The sequence below is a fragment of the Mixophyes fleayi genome, chromosome 2 (genome assembly GCF_038048845.1).
Source record: "Mixophyes fleayi isolate aMixFle1 chromosome 2, aMixFle1.hap1, whole genome shotgun sequence".
In the NCBI taxonomy this organism is placed as follows: Eukaryota; Metazoa; Chordata; class Amphibia; order Anura; family Limnodynastidae; genus Mixophyes; species Mixophyes fleayi.
In genome coordinates, this window is record NC_134403.1 from 152324231 (window position 1) to 152348103 (window position 23873).

Sequence of the window (23873 nt, forward strand, 5' to 3'; positions counted from 1 at the left end):
TTACAAATATAAATCCCTTACATATACACTAAGAACTTAAGTACTTAATGCATCCTCAACAATTAAGAGCTTTAGATTAAATGTTTACCGTATATTGCGAAATCTGAGTGTTAATGGGTTTTTACGCTGTGAAAGGCAATAGAAAGCTACACACACTTTAACACCTGGTTGTGTATCTTAAAAACTGTAATTAAGATTGTACTTATTTTTCATTTTAGGATTTGCTTTCAAAATCAAAAGCATTGGAACTTCAGCAGCAAACTCTTATATTAGACCTTCAAAAGAAAATAGGTACAGTAATTATGTCAAATGTCATCTTGCTATGTTCAATTTATATCTTGCAGCTTCATTTATTTAACGTCCCTATTTTTATTGGACCTGTCGCTAAAATCTTACCATGATATTCCAAACATTGAGATTTTAGTAGTGTATTTTTGTATTGAACAAGGTTGATAAGTTCCTTCTTTAAGGAATGCCTTTGTTATATCAGCTCTGTCCCCAATCTTTTATCTGTATGGTGGGAGTCCCTCCTCAGGGGCTCCGGTCTAGATGTATCTGAAAAGAATACATTGATCCACCCCGAAGGAACCATGTTACACACAGCTTTTACATATTGCTGCATACAATGCTCCAGTATATGCCCCTCTATATTTGAGGGAGGGCATTAATATACATTTAACTAAAAAAAATAGTTGTTGCAAGTTAGATATGTATAGTAGATTCAGTTGTAAGTGGAAACAATACTAGTTTCAGTCCTTAAGAAATCCTTATATTAAAAATATCCATTTGTGAACAATAAGGGACATTATTTTTTGTAATTGACTCATTTGATAAAATCGTTATATTAGACCCATTCTTTGCTTAATAAATGGTATTTTCTTATGTCTAGAATTGTACAAAATGTAATTTATGTTCTGAGTAAGAGTCGACCATGTTTCTCATATAACAGTGCATTTTTCCATACTTCCTAGCTGTTGCACATGTGTATTCATTATGACATACTGTATATTAACATATTCACAACTGGTACTAATTATTTCATATGATTTTGTGAGAAGACCTGGAAAACATGCGTCTGACAGGATGGACCGCCCATGCCACACTGTCTGTTGCTGCTTGGAACCGGCTTGGCTTACTTTGCCATTGTTCCCTTTCGTTATCCCAAATGCGCCCTCTTGCCACAGTAGGAGGGGCTTAGAAATGTTGCCACCACTGGACTCCTTACCGGCATCCAGTACCAGGTTTCTTCTGGGTAACTGACACTGTGAGTGTACCCCGTTACTGGGCTGGTACTCCTGACCTATTACTATGGATCAGGGGTGCAGTGGTTGGATCCCCCCCCTGGCCTATCACACTGACTAGAGCTGCAGAGTAGCAGCCAGAGCGGTGGTACCGGCAAAGCTGGGTCCAACCTCAGAAACAGCCGTAGAACGAATTAGATTTAGGGTCTAATCTGCAGGTCAAAGGAATACAGCAATATTGAAGATGTTTCAAGCAGGTCTTTGAAGCAAGTGATGTTTATTTGCTCTCACACTGGTTGAAGGTACCAGTGACCAGGTCAGATGAAACAAGAAGAACATTTCAATGTTGGACCTACACACATCAAAAGATCATGCGATTAGCATGGAGCCCCTCTTCAGACAGTCCAGAATACACATTCCCAAAGAAAGATACAAACCCCAAACAAGCCACTTCCCCCACATCACAACACACAAAAGACTTCCATCCACAAAGGCTTATTGTATCTGTTATATACCTTAAGAAATAATGCATCGCCTCTAGCAAGGTTGAACAAGAAACAAATTTCTCCTCCTGGTCTCAAAAATTAAAGAATTCCCTTACCAAAATATACACAATATCAAAATAAGTGCATGTGCAATTATATAAATAAGTGCCCTGCGCTATTTCCTTTAAATAAATTTATACCGGAAGTTATTTATCAGTGATCCAGTCACAATGCGCTGTTAGCGAATCCTGAGGACTGGATTTGACAAACACTGATCTTTAGTATGACTAATACAAGATAAAAGAAATATTTAATATTATTTCTCTATTATCCATTTGGGATATAGAGCCTCATTCAAGAGTTAGTCACTTAATTTGAAATCTGCACAAATGTTGAAGTCTCTTCCCCCTCCATCCCCTCCCATTAGGAAACTTCTGTGTAGTCTAAGGGCCTAAAGGAGTAGGGTTGTTCTGCACCAGTACTGCATCCGGCAGCTTCAATTAATAACTTTTATCATTTATTGGCTTATTTAATTTTCAGTTACCAGTCCTCTCCCACTGCTACTGTCAGCTGTTCATTATTATGCAGGGTATGGTGAAGTACAGAGCGGACTGAGAAAGTGCCGTTTCTGGCACCTCCAGACGTGGACTGGTCATTACCGCTGCAGGTAGTGACTGGGGAACCCTTGGTGCTGTGTCATACAGACATCTGAGCGATTTACTGAGGCGCACTGCTGTATGGAGCGCAGCTGAGTGGCTGAACCAACCTTGACTAGCACAGCTTTCTAAGCTCACTACACATCGCAAGTTAGGTGAGCAAGTGTATTCCTTTTTGTACTTCCCATGCTGAAATCTCAGGAAATAATCCTCTCCATAATAGGATGCTTTCCCATTGGTCTTCAGCCGTTGTACTATTTAGCAATGGCACCAGACGAGCCAGTCTGAGCACAGGGCCTGGCAAAATAGATGTAGGACTTGGTACAAGCTTCCTCCCATTGCTTGGTAAATAACTAGTTCACTGAGGGAAGGGGATATAGAGAGGGGAGTCTTCAGAATTTGTGCAGATTTCAAATGAAGTGCTTAACTTCTAGATGAGTCTGTACACCTCAAGGTTGCAGTGTATCCCAATGGCATCGGAGAAAAGGATTTAATGTAGAAAAATCCTGTGTTTCCTGTTTGGTGAGAATCTTATGTGTGCAGTATGCTAAATTACCTTTTAACATGTCACATTGGCATACTGGATACTCCAGTTCTCTTTGTCACATGTAACAGTTTTGGTTCTCTGATTTCCATAATAGAAAAGCTAGAAAGAGAATCTAAAGAAAAAGAAGAAAAATGTAACAAAATTAAAGGAGTTGCTGTTAAAGCAAAGAAAGAACTGGACGCTAATAAAAAAGAGGTAAGACATTCTTTAAAGTTGCTCATTTTTGATCTTGTTATGAAAGCTTTTATGTGCTATACTGAAAAGCATTGACTGGTGCTATTTGTGAATCATTGTGTTGAACAGAAATCCTTTTATATCTTGGTGACAAAGAACAGCATTCCACAAATCTAAACCAATTACTAGCACTTAGCTACGCACCTTAATGTGGCAGGTTCATAAACTAATAATTAACACCATTAAACATATGAATAAATTATCTTAAGAACTGCATATAAGGTGAATTATGGATATGTTTCATAACATAAGCACGCCAAACATTGGGTTTAATAACAAATAAAATTGTGTGCTGCTCTGGAGCAAAGCATAATGGTTTCTTTAAACTGGTCTTTACATCAAGTTGGGCCATATGGCATTCTTAGAGACAAATACTCTAATTGTTTTAATGTAACGTTTCCGTACAACAACCTGTCTGTTTGCATAGCCATCAGTATATGTCTATGGACAGTTCTAGTGGTTACTCCATAATATTTTTGGGAATCCAAACATGGTCAATTTCGTTGTCATGGTGATTGTGATAATTTCAGAAATCACTGTTGATGGCAGCTAAAACATGCCCCTGGTGACCATGACATGTACCTTCCAAGCTTCTCCCACACAGGAAGCCAAAAGAGAATGCTTGACTATAGGGTGGCAGGGCAGCACTTCATAGCACTGTACATCAGAAGCGTATTCGCTGGCAATTAAACTTGGTGAGCGACAGAGGTTGGCAAAGTGAGCAATGGTGGGCCCAGGCTGCATGGTGCTGTATGATGTTTGGGATAATTATATTCAAACCATTATTAAGTATGATGCTAACTAACCTGCCATCATGCTTCATCACACCCTGAAAAATGTTTGTGTTGCTCACAAATTGTTACAAAATTGCATTTGTCAAACATTTTGTACAGGTGCGTATCTATCATTTGCATCAGAGTGGCTAATGAAATTTAACTACAGTGATAGTTTTGCCAGGTGATTATTGTTTTTTTACATATCCTGCAGTATGTGATTTGAAGCAGAAGTGCAAGACTCCTTTTGTTGTGGCCGCTGCACAACTTATTGAGGCCCAGTTTTGTGCCTGTTGGCATCCATGTTAATTTATACCCAGAACAGATATTTAATAAACAATCACTAAAATATCCTTTAAATACATCATCTATTTCTCTAGCTATGAATGGGAGGAGGTTTATGGTGGTCTCATAGATGGTGCAAGAAAGCTTGCATTCTTTTGAGCTTTTTGATGTGAGACCTGAACTTCATCTTCACCAGCACTATTGCTCACTGGTCTTCCATGATGTTAAAACTTTAGTTGCACAAATAGTGTCCTTGTATTTATTTAATTGATTCGGTTTCATTCTGTGTGCTAGACTTGCCTCAACTTGGCTGTATGAGTTGGTTTATTGTTCTTTACACTTTAAAGAATAGCAAGAGAATTACTTAAAGGATTTTAAGGAATGCGACTTTCATTTTCCTTAAATGGGTTATATTTTGAAATAGCATTTTGTTCCTCCAATGAATTTCTTTTCTTTTCCATTGCTCTGTTCTTTATGGTACGTGGGCGTTATAACAGTCTCACTATTATTCTGAGTGCTCTTAAAATGTTGACCTCTAACCCCCCACTTAAATCACATTTGTAACTAAAATCTCAAATAAGGACTTATATTATTTGACTTTGTATCAGCCTCCAGTAGCACTTTTTTATTTCTAGAATGTCTACTGATTCAGCCTCCTCCCCCTCATTTGTAATTCCACTGGCAGCAGTAAAAGAGGACAGGGATAGATGACACTGTGCATAACTAAAATGTTACATTTTCTGGAATAAATTTCTAGCATGAGAAATAACTAATTTTTGAAGTGCTGTTGAATCAGGTTAGAAATGTTGGTGCTTAATCCACTTTAAAGAGGAACCTTCTTGCCTTTTTTTGAGTTGTTAGATCAGGTTCATTCGATAACTGGAACTGAAAGGAATTGCTACGCACATACATAATGTACCCACACAAGCTGGGATCCCGAGTCCAAAACATGCACCTGTACCGAATGTTCATACATAATAAATGTGCTGTTTTAAACATAATGTGCACCTGAAAACCAAACGAAAGAAGAAAAACAAACTAAATCTTCATTCCATCCATTTCCATTTCAAAACATTTAGTGTTATACTAGAATTATACCCCAAAAAATGATTATTTGACTTTTTTTTTATTTGACATTTTACTTTAATAGCGATACCAATATGGTCACTATATTAAATGTTTTCTGTACTTTTATGGGCCATAATATGTATGTGTATTCAGGAAAAAAATAAATTTCTAGAGGCCCAATGCTTCCTGTCAGCCGATTAGAATTTAACATTTGGTCTGATCAGAATGCTGTCAGAATATGATATAGATTGTAAGATTACGAGCAGGGCCCTCTTACCTCTCTATCTGTATATTTTACCCAGTATTTTATTAATGTTTGATCCCAATTGTAAAGCGCTACGGAATTTGCTGGTGCTATATAAATAAATGGTGATGATGCATGGGTCTACATGCAGTGATTTTAGACCAAATTGCCCACATTTATCTTCCTTAATATCCCTTAGGACTAGATTCAGATTTAGGTTTGTACACTTCTGGAAGGATCACATCACATTATATAAATGTATCAGTTTGAATCTTACATTTAGTCCACTTATTTTGGCTCCATTTCACAAAAAGTAAAATTGAAAGCACAAACTGGAAATTATTTGCAATACTTAAGCAAAAATGTGTAAAGTTGGACTTTTGTAAATTTAGAATCGCTACTTTATTTTGTAGATTTGTTTTCCGCAGTGGTATATATTTGTTTGTGATAACATTTTCTAACTTTTGAATAAGCCTGATATAAAAACTTTAAATACTGATAAATCCCTTTTGTATACTAAATCGGGTGTATATTGAAACAATATCTTTCTATTCAAGCTCCAGTGCATTGGCATAAATTTATACAAGCAAATGTGTCTAGGCATTTCTCTTCGAGAAAACAAGTAGCCAGATTGCTTTAGTCCCTTATTTTTCTCTTTTCTCACAATCATCTCTGACTTCCGTTAAGGTCCAGTCAGTAAGAGAGGAGTTGGAGCGGGTAAGAGCAGAAAAGGTCCAGTTGATGTCTTCTACGAAGGACCTTGTTCAAGGTGCAGAAAGCTATCAGGTACAGAATATTATTTTTCTGAGGAAACTTAGGGGTTGAATCGAATTGTGTGCAGAGTGCCGCCGGATCCTCGTGTGATGGTCTCCTGCGTGCACTTCTGGGTATTACTGTCAGTAAAGCATCCCAAATTTTTGCCCACACTTTAGAGATGCAAGCAAAGATCAGCAATGATTTAGCACTGTAACATCCCGCTGAGCCTCATAACGCAACACAAGAGAATTCCCCCTTTAGTTTCATGATAATACTTTATTTCAGAAAAAAATAAAGATTTTTCCTACCATTGGGGACACTGCGAGACATTGGGGTATAGTAGTGGGTCTAATAGTTTAGGCACTTATCAACTTCTTTGATATTCACTCTCCTCCCCTACTATGCCCCACCTCTACTGTAGATACCTCAGTTTTTTTTGTTTTTTTTTAAAGTGCCTAGGAGATAGGACACGTTGATATAGGCTCCTGCCTATTCTTAGTTTACTTATAGGTTTTTACATGTTTGTTTATTTTATTTTCCCTTTCAGGTGTTGCGATGGGATCGATCCAAAGACCCAGAGGAGTGAATAGCCTGTTGGTTCTATTCACCCTGGGTCTCTGCGATGGTAAGCAGCAGCATAAGCTCATTTACCTTGCGGCTCTTGACCTGCAGTCATCCCCTAGAAATGAGCTTATGGGGCCATATTTTGTATGCCTGCCATTAGGGCTTTAGGTGCCCCACAGAGGAAAAGGGCTGGTTTTTTCAAGCCCACTGTAAGTTAGTTGCGTGGGAAAGATGCAGAGATCCACCTCCCCTGCCTGATGGACATGCCGGCAAGTCCCTCCCCCTAGACTACGAGCGGTGCTGGGCAAGGTATCGATCGCGCTCCTTTGAAGGCAAATCGTATACTAAGGAGACACTGCCTGGGCACTGTAATTCTAGTGTGGATGCAATACACGCCGACAGGCATTTTCGGTGGCGGCCGTATTTGGGGGCAGTTCTGGAGGAGAAAACACACACACACACTCTTCCTACTTCATGTCACGGAAGTGGCCCTATTGGGACACAGAGATCTTCATGCTGCTCCTCTGCTCTGCCTCTTCATTTACTGGTATCGTTCCTTCTGTTTAATATTGTACTCCATAGAGACATATTGAATGCCTTTTTAAGCTTTGACAATCAGGACTATTGCTTCAGTGTCCGAGGATCGGTGTTTACTCAAGACTTTTGCCTATATGTATAAAGACTTGGTAAAAAATCTTGCTGTACTGTGTACAGACTTTAGTACTCAGACATTTTTTTTTTTCACAAAAAAATAAAAATACAGTGATATAAAGTGCAAAAACAATTGCAATAAATATGTTTAGCAGCCACCTATATAAATTGCTTCAATCCACCAGAGCAAAAGACCTATTGTAAAAAGATAGTGTGTGTGTATCTCTCTCTCTCTCTCTCTCTCTCTCTCTCTTATTCATATATATATATATATATATATATATATATATATATATATATATGTGTGAACGGCGCTCCACAATAATGAGTACGTGCAAAGACTAAATCACTTAGGATGTTAACTCAATGCCTCCCTTATGTGGGGGATTTTTGATGCATATATACATTGTAGATAAAGTCAGACTTATAGTGCTTCTTCTTAATAAAGGTTCTCCGTATGACAATACACATAAGGTTCCCGATGTATGTTCGGAGATTATTTTTATCTTCTCTCCCAAAGCGGTACACAGAATGGATCCGGAATTCATAAAAAACAAAGGACAAAATCATAGCGCAGACTGATGCGACATATTGTGTTATATAAAAAAAAATTAAGTGTCTTTTAAGCATGCAGCACCAAAAAATACCAGGTGTAATATCCACAACCCAAATGGAAAAATTCCCCTCAAAGGTATGCACTTACAAGAAGGTGAATGCACGTAATATTGGAAATGTATTCTTTTGCTGTTAATTCCTTCTATCGACACAGCTTTCATATGATAAACCAGGTGAACTCCAGAGTTAGAAAATGGATCACCAGCCTGTGGAATGTTTCCTTACTTTTCACTCCTATCGGTTTAGAAGTTCAGAATGGAGTCTCTTCGGACGGTCATCGCCGGAATGGAGCAGGGAGAGTTTCTGACTTTCATAGACATCAAAGATGCCTACCTGCATGTTCCTATATGGAGGGGGCACCATTGCCTTCTCTGCTTTGCAGTAGGAAATTCCCACTTTCAGTGCAGGGCCCTACCTTTCGGCCTAGCCAAGATCATGGCGGGCTCCTGCGACAGAAGGGAGTCACAATAGTGCCCTATTTAGATGATCTCTTTCTGAAAGCACCGTAGGCATCGCTCTTCTTAACTCTCCACATTCAGACCACTATGCAGTTTCTGGAAGCTCATGGGTGGTTTCTGAATTTACCCAAATCATCTCTCATTCCGGCACAGCGAATGCGCTTCCCGGGTCCCATGTTTGACACAGTGACCCAGAGAGTCTATTTACCGTAAAACAAGGTCCTCGCCCTCTTGCACAGAACCAGGACCCTACTTGTGTGGAACGAGGTATCTCTCCTCAGCTGCATGAAACTCCTGGAAACCATGGTTTCAGTGTTCGAGGCCGTGCCCTTTGCACAATTCCACTCTCGCCCACTTCAACAGGAAATTCTTTGAAGGTGGTAGGGATCTCAGAAGCATTTAGACAGGCAGATTATTTGCCTGTCGATACCCACTTGTCTTTTCCTGGCATGGTGGTTATCCAGACAAAATCTGAACAATGGTCAGACCCTTCACACCGGCCCATGGACCTTGGTTACCACAGACGCAAATCTGCTAGGCTGGGGAGGGGTAACTGGGTCCCTGAGATTTCATGGCCCCCAAGAGGCCACACTCTCGATCAATATCCTAGAACTCAGAGCAGTGTACAGGACATTGATAAAAGCTCAGAGATTTCTGGCAGGGAAGCCTCTTCAGATTCAATCAGACAATGCCACGGCCGTGGAATATCTGAATCACCAAGGGGGAACTCGCAGTATAGAGACCAGGCGGGAGACAGCCAAGATCAATACCGGAGATCGATCTCATGGCATCCAGGCTAAACCATCAAGTCCCCCTGTACTGTTCAAAGTCTCGATCCTCAGGCACATTTCATGGATGCCGTGACAGTTGCATGGCACTTCCGGCTGGTGTACCTGTTTCCTCCGATATCCATACTCACGGGTACCAAAAAAAGTAAAAAAGAGAGCAGGTTCCCTCTATTCTTGTAGCCCCTCATTGGCCATACAGGGCATGGTTTTCAGACATTCAGAGACTGGCAGCGGATCCACTCTTCTGCCTGCCAATGTGATCGGATATTCTTGTTCAAGGTCCTATTCTTTGCCACGATTTAGATCATCTAACGGCGTAGCTATTGAGACCTTCATTCTCGGGCCCAAGGGTTTCTCTCAAGAGGTTATTGGTACTGTGATCAAGGCCAGGAAATTGTCCTCCTCAGCCATATATCATCGAGTCTGGAATACATACATTCTTTGGTGTGAGGCCCAGGGTTTCCCCACATCCAGGTTTAGCCTTCCTAGGCTGCCGACCTTCCTGCAGGCTGGCCTAGATAAAGGGCTCTGTCTAGGGTCCCTTAAGGTTCAGGTCTTGGCGCTCCCCATTTATTTTCAGCGGAGGCTGGCGGTCGTCAGGGATGTTCAGACCTTCCTGCAGGGGGTCCTTCATGTGCAGCACCCCTTCATTCACCCGGTAGAGCCTTGGGACCTCAACCTGGTGCTCAATACGCTCATCCATACGCCGTTTGAATCTTCAGATTCGGTGGATTTGCACCATTTCAGTTAGAAAACGGTATTCCTCTTGGCTATTTCGTCAGCTCGTAGAGTGTCGGATTTAGCAGCGCTCTGCTGCACTTTTCCTTTCCTAATTTTCCACGAAGATAGAGCGGTTCTTCGCACCAAACCCTCCTTTGTTCTGAAGGTCGTGTACAGGTTCCACATCAGTCAAGAGATTGTGGTCCCGGCTTTCCGTCCTACGCCGCCTTCTTCGTCGTCCTCTTCTAATGACGACTTACTGTTGCTGGATGTGGTTCATGCTCTTTGGTGTTATATTGACCGCACGACCTCTGTCCGTGAGACCAAGGACCTTTTTATTCTTTACGATGCGTAAAAACAGGGTTGGCCGGCATCCAAGCACTCAATTGCCCGCTGGATCACTTCCACCATTAGACTGGCTTATGCTCGAGCATCACTGCTTGTCCCTATATTGTTGAAGGCTCACTCACTATCAGAGCTGTTGGAGCCTCTTGGGTGGCATGTCATGGGGCCTCGGAAACAGCTATGCAAAGCGGCTACATGGTCATCTGTCCATATATTCTCTAAATTCTACAGGTTGCAGGGCTTTGCATCCTCTGATGCGAGCTTTGGGCGCAAAGTATTACGTGCAGCCGTTCAAGATCATTCCTTTCCTTAGAGACAGCTTTGGTATGTCCCCAATGTCTCGCAGTGTCCGCCAATGGTAGGAAAGAGAAAAGAAGACTTTAACTCACCGTAAAATCGATTTCTCTTGCTCCATTGGGGGACACTGCGCGCCCTCCCTTGCTCTGTAAATAGTTCTGTTGTGTGAATTTTATGCTTACATTCTTTGCCCCTTTGGGCTCTCCTTCCTCATACGATTGGTTAGTCAAAGAAGTTCATAAGTGCTTAAACTCCTAGACTCACTACTATACCCCAATGTCTCGCAGTGTCTCCCAATGGAGTAAGAGAAATCGATTTTACTGTGAGTAAAAATCTTTTTTTTGCAGTTGTGTTTGTGTCAGAGAATTTTCTGAAGGTTATGATCATTATTATTTTGAATAATCTGCCATATATTGTTTATGATTTACAGCATTTTTTTATCCATTCTAAAAGAAATGTGTTCAAGTTTTTAGAGATTACTGTAATTGTATTAGGTAAAAAAAAAATACAAAACTGTTGAAGGTAGTTTCTGTAATCTTGATCTCCACTGTGCAATTATTTCAGTGAGAGCAGAAGGAGGAAACACTCAGTGCCTGACAGTATATTTTCTCTTTCATCCAGTCTGGGGGACACTGCTTACCATGGGTTGTGGAGGGAGCTTGGGGAGTTGGCACCTAACTAGTTTACTTTTAGTGCTGCCGACAGACCCCTCCCCTCTACAATCCCCCTGCCTCTTCCTCTTCCTGTCAGTTTTTTTCAGGTGCCCATGGAGTTGGGCAGTGTTTTTAGTGCTTAGTGTAATTTTATTACTTTTATTTTATTCTTTTAATTTTTACTTCATTTTTTCCCAGTAGCAGGCTGGAGTGTGTTCTAATATAGAGGACACACTCACAGCACAGCAGCGCAGACGCTCCCCTGTCAGATGAGAGCCAGCGGTTCTCCCTGACAGGGATGAGAAAGGAGATGAAGGAAAGGGTGTCTAAAATTGAGAGTGACAAGCGGTCTCATGGACCGCTGTCACTCCTGAGCCTTCCCGATAACCGGCGCTGCCATTGCAGGCATAGAGTGCTGGTTATCGGATATGTCAGTTTTGGATTTCGGGAAGGAGATCCTAGGAAGAAGGGGGCTATTCCTGGATCCCCCCTCATGCATAGGACGGGGCATCAGGTATTATCCACTGCGGAGACCTCCTCTGGAGGTCTCCATTACTCTGCTACAGAAAATTAATTTTTATTTTTTAATCGCTGCAGAAGCAGCACTACTGAAGGGGGGGAGTTAACACATAGAGCTCCCCCTCCTTCCTGAGAGAGATGGTCTGTCCCAGTCTTCTGGCGCCAAGGAGAAGCCCGGGAACAGAGAACAGATCTGAGGGAGCAGGCACCAGGATACTGCTGTTGGACTTCTCCCCTGTTTAGCCTATGGCTAAGTATCTGATTTATTTAAACACATATGCTGTATTGCTGTGTACAAGAGGGCCAGTAGGAGTTATATTATAGTTCTCCTACCTGCTTAAATATTAATTTGTGTTTAGAATATTACAAGTACAAATTTTTATCTAGATTAGTTGATTCTTGTAGTTACACTTCCCTCTATATATATATATATATATTCTCTCTCTCTCTCTCTCTCTCTCTCTCTCTCTCTCTCTCTCTCTCTCTCTCTCTCTCTCTTTCTCTCTCTTTCCCCCTCTAAAAGCCAATTTATTAACGATTTGGTTTTAACAGTAAGACAAGCGTTGGATCTCCCAGAACCGGAAGATCCGACTCCCAGAGACAGAAATCTTTTTAAGAAAGCCAAAAGAAGGGCTAGCCGTTTTCCCCCTTCTGTAGAACTTAGAGATATCTCAGAAGGAGCCTGGAAACAGCCGGAGAAAAGGTTCTCTGTTCCCAAAGGTTCTCTTCCCTGTATCCATTGCAGGAAGAGGATGTGGTTCGCTGGGAGAGCATTCCAAAAGTGGATATTCCTATAGCCTGATTGGCCAAGCACGCTTTACTCCCAGCCCCAGGTTCTGCATCCCTACAGGATGTCAATGACCACAGAGTGGAATCCCAGCTAAAATCTATATTTGCGGCTGCGGGTTCTTCCTCTAGGCCCACATTTGCGTCAGCTTGGGTTGCTAGAGCCATGGAAGCATGGGCAGACCAGCTGGCAGAGGCATTACAGGACTCTGATTTACTTCCCCTGGCTTTGCATTTGAAGGAGGCATCGGGGTACCTGTATAAGGCGGCCCAGTATACAGCGGCTGTATCCTCTTCTATTCAGGCTGCATCTATCTCAGCAAGAAGAAGTTATGGCTGAAATCATGGGAAGGAGATGCGGAATCAAAAAAGTCAGTGGAAACCATTCCTTTTTCAGTGGCAGGTTTGTTCGGCCCGGAATTGGATACCCTAATCTCTCAGGCAACCGGGGGCAAAAGCACTTCCTTGCCAGTATTCCCTAGCAGGAGCCGGAACCCTCGGGTCAGCTCTTTTTCGGCAGCCTTTTCGGGGGACCTCCTTTCCTAAAGGACAGTCCTTTAGAGGCAGACAGCCCAATTCTCGAGGCTCCTCTGCCAGGGGGAGATCCTCGTTTGCAGCTAGGCGCCAGGCCTCCATGTCCCAGGAGAAGCCTGCGTCATGACGACCACTCTGTTCTGCAGGGGGCGCCAGTGGGGGGACGTCTGTCTTTGTTTCAGGAACAGTGGGCAGCGTCCTCCTAAGATTCTTGGATTTGGGATATTATAGCAGAGGGGTACAGGATAGACCTATTGGGCCCCGCTCCACATCGTTTCTTCCAAACTCCGCTACCCCGAGATCCATCAAGAAGGCAGGCTATACAGGATGGGGTCGCCTCTCTTCTTTTTCAAAAAGTTATCTGCAGGGTTCCAGATTACCAGAAAGGGCAGGGGTTTTATTCAAACCTGTTTCTGGTCAAGAAACCGGACGGCTCCTTTCGTCCCATCCTAAATTTAAAAGGCCTCAATGTGCACTTAAGGGTGGACAAGTTTCGTATGGAATCCCTGAGGTCGGTGATAAACGGCTTAGAGAAGGATCAGTTTATGGCGTCCATAGACATAAAGGACGCATACCTCCATATTCCCATATGGATTCACCATCAGTCTCTCCTAAGATTCTTGGTGGGATCCTTCGTCGGGCCCTCCCCTTCGGCCTCTCAACAGCGCCAAGGGTTTTCACAAAGGTCATGTCAGTTATGGCAGCATGTCTTCACCTTCAGGGAGTTCAGGTCGTGCCTTATTTGGACGATCTGCTCATCAAATCCTCCTCAGTAGATTGCTTACGTCATCACTTGTCCCTCACCTTGGTGGTCCTCGAGGGCCACGGATGGCTGATTAATTTAAAGAAATCTTAGATGGTTCCGTGTCAACGCATGGTTTTCCTAGGCCTCATCATGGACACCAGCCAGCAAAAGGTGTTCCTGCCTGTGGAGAAGATCGCTTCAATTCAAAGCATAACATCCCAAGTCTTGTCTTCCCCCCCAGCCCCTCAATGCACTTGTGCATGCGGCTGCTGGGAAAGATGGTGGCCTCCTTCGAGACCATCCCCTTTGGTCGAGCCCATTCTCGTTGTTTCCAGTGGGATTTGTTGACAAAATGGTCAGGATCCCACCTTCGCTTAGATCTCCAGAGGATCTCTCTATCCCCGAGGACGAGACAATCCCTCCAGTGGTGGCTGATTCGGGATCACATGACGGTGGGCAGGTCCTTCGCTCCATGGTCATGGATCATAGCCACGACAGACGCCAGCCTGAAAGGTTGGGGGCGGTGATCCTACATCTCCGGCTCCAGGGCTTTTGGTCGGTTCAGGAGTCGACCCTTCAATAAACGTGCTGGAATTGAAGGCTATTCTTTTAGCCCTTCGGGGGCCCAGTCCCCCCTCCAGGACCACCCCGTCAGTCCGACAATGCCATGGCTGTGGCATATGTCAACAGACAGGGAGGAACCAGGAGTGTAGCTGCAATGAAGATTGCAACTCAAATCTTGATTTGGGCAAAACAATATGTTCCAGCAATATCGGCAGTATTCATTCCAGGAATAAGAAATTGGGAGGCCGACTACTTAAGTCGAAATCAGATGATGCCAGGAGAGTGGTCACTCCATCCAGAAGTGTTCCAGTCTCTGGCTCAGAGGTGGGGTCTTCCGGATATAGATCTCATGGCCTCCAGACACAACAGAAAGGTTCGAACATTTCGCGCAAGTGACCCCTTAGCGGTGGCAGTGGACGTAATGACGATGTCATGGGACTTCAGGTTGGGATACCTGTTCCCTCTGATTCCCATGCTTCCTCGTGTGCTCAGACGAGTAAAACAAGGTCTGCCAGTAATTCTGATAGCTCCCTCATGGCCGCGCCGAGTCTGGTACGCGGACATACTCTCTATGGCAGAAGGACCGGGGTTTCGTCTTCCATCTCGAGTCGATCTCCTTCTGCAGGGGTCCCTTCCGTTCGTTACCAGAATTACCTCAGATCAGTTAACGGCATGGCTGTGGAAGCCAGCCTCTGGAGGGCTAGAGGTTGTTTCCTCCAGTGTGGTGAACACTATGATGCGAGCCAGAAAGCCAGTCTCAGCTCGCATCTATCACCGGATTTGGAAAACCTATATCAGATGGTGTGAAAATAGGACATGTCACACGTCCTCTTTTCGTCTCCCTCGTTTATTGGCTTTTCTTCAGATGGCCTGGAAGCAGGGCTTCGTTTAGGTGCCCTAAAAGTTCAGGTTTCGGCTCTTTCAGTCTTTTTCCACCTGAAATTAGCGAACTTGGCAGACATTCGGACTTTCCTTCAGGGAGTCTTGCATATTCAGCCTCCCTATGTAGCGCCTACAGCGCCGTGGGATCTCAACCTGGTGCTGGACATGCTTAAAGGGCCTCCCTTTGAGCCTTTACTTGTGGCAGATTTGAAATGGTTGACATGGAGGGTCCTCTTTCTTTTGGCTATTGCATCTGCACGTAGGCTTTTAGAATTGGGAGCTCTGTCTTGTCGGGAACCATATTTGGTTTTCCACGAGGACAGAGCGGTGTTAAGAACCCTCCCTTCTTTCGTTCCTAAAGTAGTTTTGGTTTTTCCATCTGAACCAAGAAATTGTAGTTCTGTTCTTCTCATCTACTTCCCATTCGGATCAACAGTCTATGGAAAAGTTAGATGTGGTTAGGGCTCTCCGCATTTATGTCAAAAGAACTTCTCAGATCAGACGTACTGATTCTCTGTTTGTTCTTTATGATGCTAATAAGAGAGGCTGGCCAGCCTCAAAACAGTCCATTGCAAGATGGATTACGGCTACTATTAGGCAAGCTTACATAAGGCTAACCGTCCGGTGCCAGAGAGACCTGGTCCTCTGTCTACACCTTTACAAAATTTTACCAGTTTAATGTATTTGCATCCGCGGATGCAAATTTCGCTCGTAATGCTTTGCGAGCGGGATTTTCAGAGTAGTCCCACCCTTAGGGGGCTGCTTTAGAACGTCCCCATGGTAAGCAGTGTCCCCTAGACTGGATGAAAGAGAAAAGAGGATTTATGTACTTACGTTAAATCCGTTTCTCTGATTTCGTCTGGGGGACACTACGATCCCTCCCTTCTGCTTTTCTTCTGTGTGCTCTTGTCTGACTGCCCTTTTTTCTCCTTGGGCTTTTTAATTAACTGACAGGAAGAGGAAGAGGCAGGGGGATTGTAGAGGGGAGGGGTCTGTCGGCAGCACTAAAAGTTAACTAGTTAGGTGCCAACTCCCCAAGCTCCCTCCACAACCCATGGTAAGCCGTGTCCCCCAGACGGAATCAGAGAAACGGATTTAACGTAAGTACATAAATCCTCTTTTATTTGTGTAATATCAGTGACATGCTTACTTTCGGCACCCAAAATAATGTCCTGTCTTTCTGTTCATAGTTTAAAAGCCTCTGATGTATTAACTTAGAAATCAGAGTTGCTTTCAGTGGAGGGCTCAACATAGCATGTGCTACAGTTAATTGTTGGATTTGTTCTTGCAGAATCTCTTGTTAGAGTATGACAGACAAGTGGAACTGCTGGAAGGGGAGAAGGAGCGAGTCAGATCAACAGGCCACCAGTTAGAAGAGTTCTCTCGGCAACTGCGAGCTGCTACTCTTGAGGTAAATTTCTCCCACCATCAATCAAGCATTGTCCATGCCCATACAGGTCGTACTGGCCACTATAACTGGTTGATTTTATAGTGGTGTCTACATTTATTTTTTTTCTGTCCTCTACTTGTATCTAACTTGGTAATCAATAGGTTATTTTGCCCGAAACAGGTAAGGTCAAAAACTCTTGAAGTTATTACATTTATGTTCTAAATAACATTTAAAGCTAGTAAAAAATAAAGTAAGCTTCACTGTAAACAGTTATTATTTCATTTATTTTTTGTTGGTTTTTTTTTTTGTTTCCTTTTGGGGTTTTTTTGTTTTGGAGGGAGTGGGGGGGGTGTCACACCTCACCCAAACCCTTTATAGGCTAACTGTGGTATTATATATGCTGCCCACATGATATCTATGAAATAGTCTGCAGAAATTGACATTTGTGGATGTTTTCAGGATAGTATTTTTTAAATGTAATGTAAGCAGCCTTAAACAACCAGGAATAACATGCAGATTTTAGTACGATTGTAAAAATTCCTTTTATATCACAGAGATTCTTTGACCTCCCATCTATGTATTTTCCAAATGTTTTAAATTATTGTATATCCTCCAACATATAAAGTTAGTTTTTTTTTTTCTCAATTGACCGGACATATTCTTTATACTTTTGTTATCTGCATTTATGGTACATTTCCACCTCCTATGTATATCTAAAAATGGATATATTTTAATTTGATGTTACACCTATGATGTTGCAACTATGTGTAACTGTTAGAACATTCCTTTGACACAGCTGACTTCTGACCTTTCTAAGGGACTGATTTACTAAACTGAGCGGGATATTATAGAACTGATAAAATATTGTATTCACTAACCAGCAACTCTCTTACAGAGATAACCAGGAGAACATTTTGGATTCACACATTTAAACACATTATTAGAGTTCAGTGCTCCTTTAATGTCTTTTTGGTCACTTAAAGCAATGGGCATTGTATTTCAGCAAGAAAAGATGAACTCTGCCAATGAAGATCTGGTGACCCACATGGAAACATTGCAGTCTAACAACAAGCTAATTGAAGCACAGTTACTGGAAATGCAGCGAGCTAAAGTTGCATTGGAAAAAGACTTGGAGGCTGAAAAATTGATAAAAGAGCAAAAAATAAAGGTGATTTTTGTGGGTCCAGCTTTGACAAAATGTTATAAAAGTCGACATTTTCACATAATAAGATCGTATAGTAGTCTGTCACACTTTTCCTATTAAACAAATATGTCCAAAGGTTCCAATATGTGGTAAAGATTTTTCAACAACTGCAGACCTAAAAACGTTTAAGGCATCTTCACTAATCTTGCATATATATATATATATATATATATTCAGTGACTTTCTTTCTAGCTTGTACATTAATTTCAAGGTTATTTTTTTGGGTTTCGTATTTAGTTTAAACTATTATGTTTATGTATTTATTTATATTATGTTCAGTGTGGCAAATGCAGGGATATTTAAAATATTATACTCCACCCCCCAGCCTCTCCTACACACATTTTCAAACCCCTGGTAAGGTGATTGGTTGGTGTATCTAGTAAAGCGGCCTACTCTATTAACTCATGGGCCTAATGTGTGAGAGGATGGCCCTGTACAAATCCTCCAGCTGTTTTGTGCTAGAACCAATATAAATATATTAACTTAGTATTGTAGTACTTTATATTCTTTGATCCTAATGAACTTTTCCCTTAATTTCAAAGTGGTTGGAAACAGGATTTTGTTTACATTTGGTTTTCTAAAGTTGTTTTTTTTTTGCATATTTAAATGTTGAAGAGTTAGAGCTGCCATTTTGCTTGCTTAGCTGATGTAAAAGGAGATCTATAGACTCCAATGGAACAATGCCACACAGTAGTCAAATTATCATGACACATTGTAGAATACTTGCACATCTTTAACAAGCATAGCCTTTTGGAAAAAGTATATACTGGACATACCAATTCATGGATAATTTAGAAAAAGAGATGTATATAAAAAATTTTTTTTATCTGTGATGACTTGTTTGCTAAATCTCTTTGTAATGTACGTGAGATACTTTTAAAAGAAAAAACAACAAAAACGTGTATTTGATATTTTCCATGGATTCTTGAGTAATCCAAAGCTGGCCACACGTAGTGTCTGCATTGATCGATCTGGCTGTGGCCTGCGTGTGTATTTGCATTTTGTAAAATTGAGTCATTCAGTATTGTGTGATAATTTGCTGACCTGTTGCCACAGTTGGTTTTCCATATAGTGGAATACAGTAGGAGCTGTGTTAACATGACAAATTGGGCTAGTCCTGCCCTGCACAATAATATAAAGGTATGTTTATTATACAGTATCTGGCTAATAAGATATTGCCAACACAAAAAAAACATGAGACCAGGACTGTAGTTAGCTGTTACTCCTTAAGGCCACAAATATAGCCTGTGCACTTTCCACTCTGTCTTCCCTTTACTATATATTGTATGGATTTTATTGATGCATGGTGTCTAGAGCAGATCAGCCAGGAAATCAGAAGGTTGGAGAAATTGAATCTAAAGCAGTACTGTTGCTTACATGCTATCCTTACTGGAATCTCTTTAATTTTAGGATCATAATTATGCACTAAAACAGATTGAAGAACTTCAGTCGCAGCTGCAAAAAGAAAAAAAACAGATTCACAAAATCACTGAAGAGCTTGGACTAGTCAGGAAGGTAAAACACTAAAGTATCTACGTAGGAATGCTAAGTGGTATTATTAACAGGAAATATTCTTTGATGCCAATGTTTGCAGGTGTAAAGGACGCTGCTTACTTTACAATTATAAATACAGCATATTTAGGACTTTTCTGCTTAGACATGATATATTTCACAATTGGAAGCATTAGAGAGGTCTCTAGTCAACATATAAGTCTATGCCCTATCTTGACACGGATCTTTAATTTAGGATGCTCAGAAGAGCACGCTGATGGATATGGAAATGGCTGATTATGAACGCTTGGTCAAAGAACTCAACAAAAGCATTACCCATAAGAACAGTCAGCTGGAGGACTTGGAGCAGGAGATCAGTGTCCAGAAGCAGAAGCAGGAAATGATGCAAGAAGAAATATGTAAGACACGCATGTTAAATGTTATGTATGTTGGCTAGTGAAATTCCTCTACTGTTATTACAGGCCGTTCCCATTTAACCGTATGCACTGGGCAGTCAAGTTGTTTTTTTATGGGTGTAAAGTTTGCTTTACAAGACAGTTTATTATTTAGTGATAACTGTGTGAATAGTATAAGTTTCTGTATACTATACCAAATGCAATAAGATAATGATTTGTACCTTAGCGTCACCAATACAATTAAGTTTATAACATTTTACCTTTGCCAACTCTCCAGTTCATTTAAGTAAAGGAAAATCAAACCCACAAAGTTATTGCCATTGTGAAATGAACAGGGAATAATGTCATTATAGACTACATAAATCTCTAAAAAATAGAATTACACTACAAATAATGTATAATAACTAGTAATTTTCTACACTTTTATAGTATTCCATTGCAGTTTGAAGCCCGATTACAAATTGGTTTACTGCAGAAAATGAGTGAATAGATAACGAGATTTTTACCAGCTTTGTATATGCCTGCATTTTGTCCCACTGATTATAGTAGCACTGTGTCCCATTAATTATACCATTGTGTGTCCTCGCTGAATATTCCAGACTACGATTTCCTTCAGCTTCTAGTTACTACACTCCTAGTACGCACACTGCAGGAGGAAGCTCATATTGATCACATTACTCGCAGATTACAGGTCACTTCCTTTTTTGCCTCTTGGTATTAAGCTTAATGTTATATACAAATACTATGTTTTAGTGATACTACCACAACCAGGGGAGGGCTGGCAAATTTTAGCCTGGGGGGCAAAACTCGAATCAGCAGTCCATTATGGACATTTTAAAGGGGAAAAAATGCAGGTGACCCAGCCCAAGGCAGCCCACTATGGGACCGACGGGGGGGCAGAGCCCAGCTTGCCCCACTTGCCCCTGACCTGTTTAGTTCATGTGTGCTTTATGCTTTGTAAGACTATTCTGTAAGTGCTGCATGTTTTGTACTTGTACCTTACTATATGTGCTCTCCTTACACACACACACGGGGAGATTCAATACTAAAACAAAACTGTGCGCGGTGTCTCTGGAACAGCCGCAATACACCTTGTGCGGATTTGTTTTTCACAGAAATATGCCTTATTTTTGCTTGCGCTCCATATAGGTGTGAGCAAAAATTAACAGATATTTTTACCATATAAATGGTAAAAATGCTCAGCCGCCATGTTCCTTAGAACATCGCGGCCAGTTCAATTCCCCTCATAGAGTAAGAATTTAATCTCCATCTCCTATAATTCTCTGTCTAGCATTACTACAGACCACAGTGGAGCAGCATGAGGAGCGCAGCAGAAAGATGAAGCAATTGCTGATTAAGACCAAAAAGGAGCTGGCTGATTCCAAGCAGGCTGTGAGTGTACCGAGAGCTTTAGCCTGTTTCTTTCGCCATGTTCACCTTACTGATATACATGTTTGCTGTTCTTCTTAGGAATCGGATCACTTAATACTCCAGGCCTCATTGAAAGGGGAGTTGGAGGCAAATCAGCAACATGTGGAAGCTTATAAGGTATAAAGTAGAACCATGACTTGTTTTTCTTTTTAGGCTAAGATGTTCTTTGTTATGCTGTTACATTGTGCATTCTTTTTCTGTGTATAGCTGTATATTATTAGACTTCTGATAATTAAGAGAAACTAATCAACATGTCTTCTAATAAATTATTGGAAGACATAGTTTATGTAGTTCTTTTTATGATGGCAAATAAAACATTGTAGACGATACATTAAGGAGGTGGGGAGATGATAATTGCAGGTAGAGAATGGTTCACAATGTAAAGAGCAGTGGGTATATATTTATATACAAGGTTCATCATGTCTTTATACCTCTTTTGATGCCTTTTCTTTTTATATCACATGTTTTATCTTTGCTGTTTTTAGATCCAAGTTGCGGAACTGACTTCAGAGAAGCACAAAGTACAAGAGCAGCTCAGGACATTGACAGAACAGCATCAACGAGTATCAAACACGTACCAGCAGAAACTACTAGCTCTCCAGGAAGAGTGTACTGCTGCAAAGGTACCAAATCACTTCTGTGCTGCAGATTCTGTGTATGCCAGTGTTCACACTCGCACGCTGATCTGACACGAGCATATAATATTTGTCTATCCGGTAGAGTTCATCATCTTGGTTTCTATTTTAAGCACCTAAGAAGTCAAAACATTGTTTGCAGTTTCCTCTTGAGTGTTCTAAAGATCACTTGTGAGATGTGACAGTGGTAAATATTGCCTCAGTGTGCTGAATGTGTGCTGAGAAACTTTTTTTTATTTGTCTCTGGTCATTAGTTCTTAAGTTGCTGATGATGTTTAGCAACTCATAGTTTTCTATTTTGTCATGTTTCCAAATATCTCCCCCAGCCTAATAAATATATTGCACACTCCATCAATCCCTGGCAAAACTGATGTTGCTGCAAACATTAAATAAAACCAGGGAAAAAACAAGCCCGCCCTCGGTATATCCCATATTATATATGGTACCAGCTGCTTGGCAATAAGCCCGCGCTCTGTATATCCCATATTGTATATGGTACCAGATACGTGGCAATATAAATGCCCATATATGTATACAAAACAAAAAGATAGTTGTCAGCGCTTATCCTTCACACTGCATATCTGTGTGTGTCTAGCAAAATGAAAACCTGAGGTATTGGATCATATTTTGATCAAAACATTTTTTTTTCCTCTGGTTTTGTTTCAAAATATTGCCTTATTGTCATAGCAGCTGTCCATCAAGCCTATTTAAGGCACATTTGGGTGTGGCTCACAAGCAAGCCCTTGCTAGATGTAAACCCTTGTTAGATGTAAACCCTTGTACCTGGGAGGTGAGTGCATCTGGTTGTGAACTGCATTTTAATGGTGTTTAAGGCATATAGGTCAGTGCAGCACCTGCATATACTGAGGTGCTCTTGACGCTGGGATGCAGGCTTAAATGTTGAACGAACAACTCCTGTTTCTCTTTCATCCAGTCTGGGGGACACTGCTTACCATGGGTTGTGGAGGGAGCTTGGGGAGTTGGCACCTAACTAGTTAACTTTAGTACTGCCGACAGACCCCTCCCCTCTACTATCCCCCTGCCCCCTCTTGTTCAGTTTTTTTTAGGTGCCGCGTAGTTGGGCAGTGTTTTTTAGTGCTTAGTATAAATTTTATACTTTAATTTTATTCTTTTATTTTTAACTTTTTGTTACAGGTGGCAGTGCTGGAGTGTGTTCTACTATAGAGAACACACTCACAGATGAGCAGCGCAGGCACTCCCCTGTCAGATGAGAGCCAGCGGCTCTCACTGACAGGGACAGGAGGAACGGGTGTCTGAATTGGGAGTGACAAGCGGCCTCATGGACCGCTGTCACTCCTGGAGCCTCCCCGATAACCGGCGCTGCCACTGCAGGCATAGAGCGCCGGTTATCGGATGTTTCAGTTGGCGGCGGCCATCTTGGATTTCGGGAAGGCGATCCTAAGGAGAAGGGGGCTATACCTGGATCCCCCCTCATGCATAGGAGGGGGCATCAGGCATTATCCGCTGTGGAGACCTCCCCTGGAGGTCTCCACTACTCTGCTGCAGAAATACCTTTTATTTTTTTCATCGGCCACAGAATCGCTGCAGAAACAGCATTACTGAAGGGGGGGAGTTAACACAGAGCTCCCCCTCCTTCCTGAGAGACAGATGGTTTGTCCCAGTCTTCTGGCGCCAAGGAGAAGCCCGGGAACAGAGAACAGATCTGAGGGAGCAGGCACCAGGATACTGCTGTTGGACTTCTCCCCTATTTTGGCCTATGGGCTAAGTATCTGTTTTATTTAAACACATATTCTGTATTGCTGTGTACAAATGGGCTAGTAGGGATTGTTTTATAGTTCTCCTACCTGCTTAAATTTTAACTTGTGTTTAAAATATTACAAGTACAACTTTTATATCTAGATTAGTTGATTATTG

General features: G+C 41.7%; 1 protein-coding gene across 2 annotated transcripts in view; it reads left to right on the forward strand.

Annotated features, from left to right (window-relative positions):
* GCC2 (GRIP and coiled-coil domain containing 2) overlaps positions 1–23873 on the forward strand; it is a 61510-nt gene that overhangs the window by 18156 nt on the left and 19481 nt on the right. For both annotated transcript variants that reach the window (XM_075200256.1, XM_075200258.1), the window contains exons 7-16: positions 219–291; positions 3024–3124; positions 6221–6319; positions 16702–16821; positions 17804–17968; positions 19415–19519; positions 19752–19914; positions 21203–21303; positions 21382–21459; positions 21828–21965. In XM_075200256.1, coding sequence (XP_075056357.1) covers positions 219–291; positions 3024–3124; positions 6221–6319; positions 16702–16821; positions 17804–17968; positions 19415–19519; positions 19752–19914; positions 21203–21303; positions 21382–21459; positions 21828–21965 — 1143 coding nt within the window. The remainder of the gene's footprint in view (positions 1–218; positions 292–3023; positions 3125–6220; positions 6320–16701; positions 16822–17803; positions 17969–19414; positions 19520–19751; positions 19915–21202; positions 21304–21381; positions 21460–21827; positions 21966–23873) is intronic.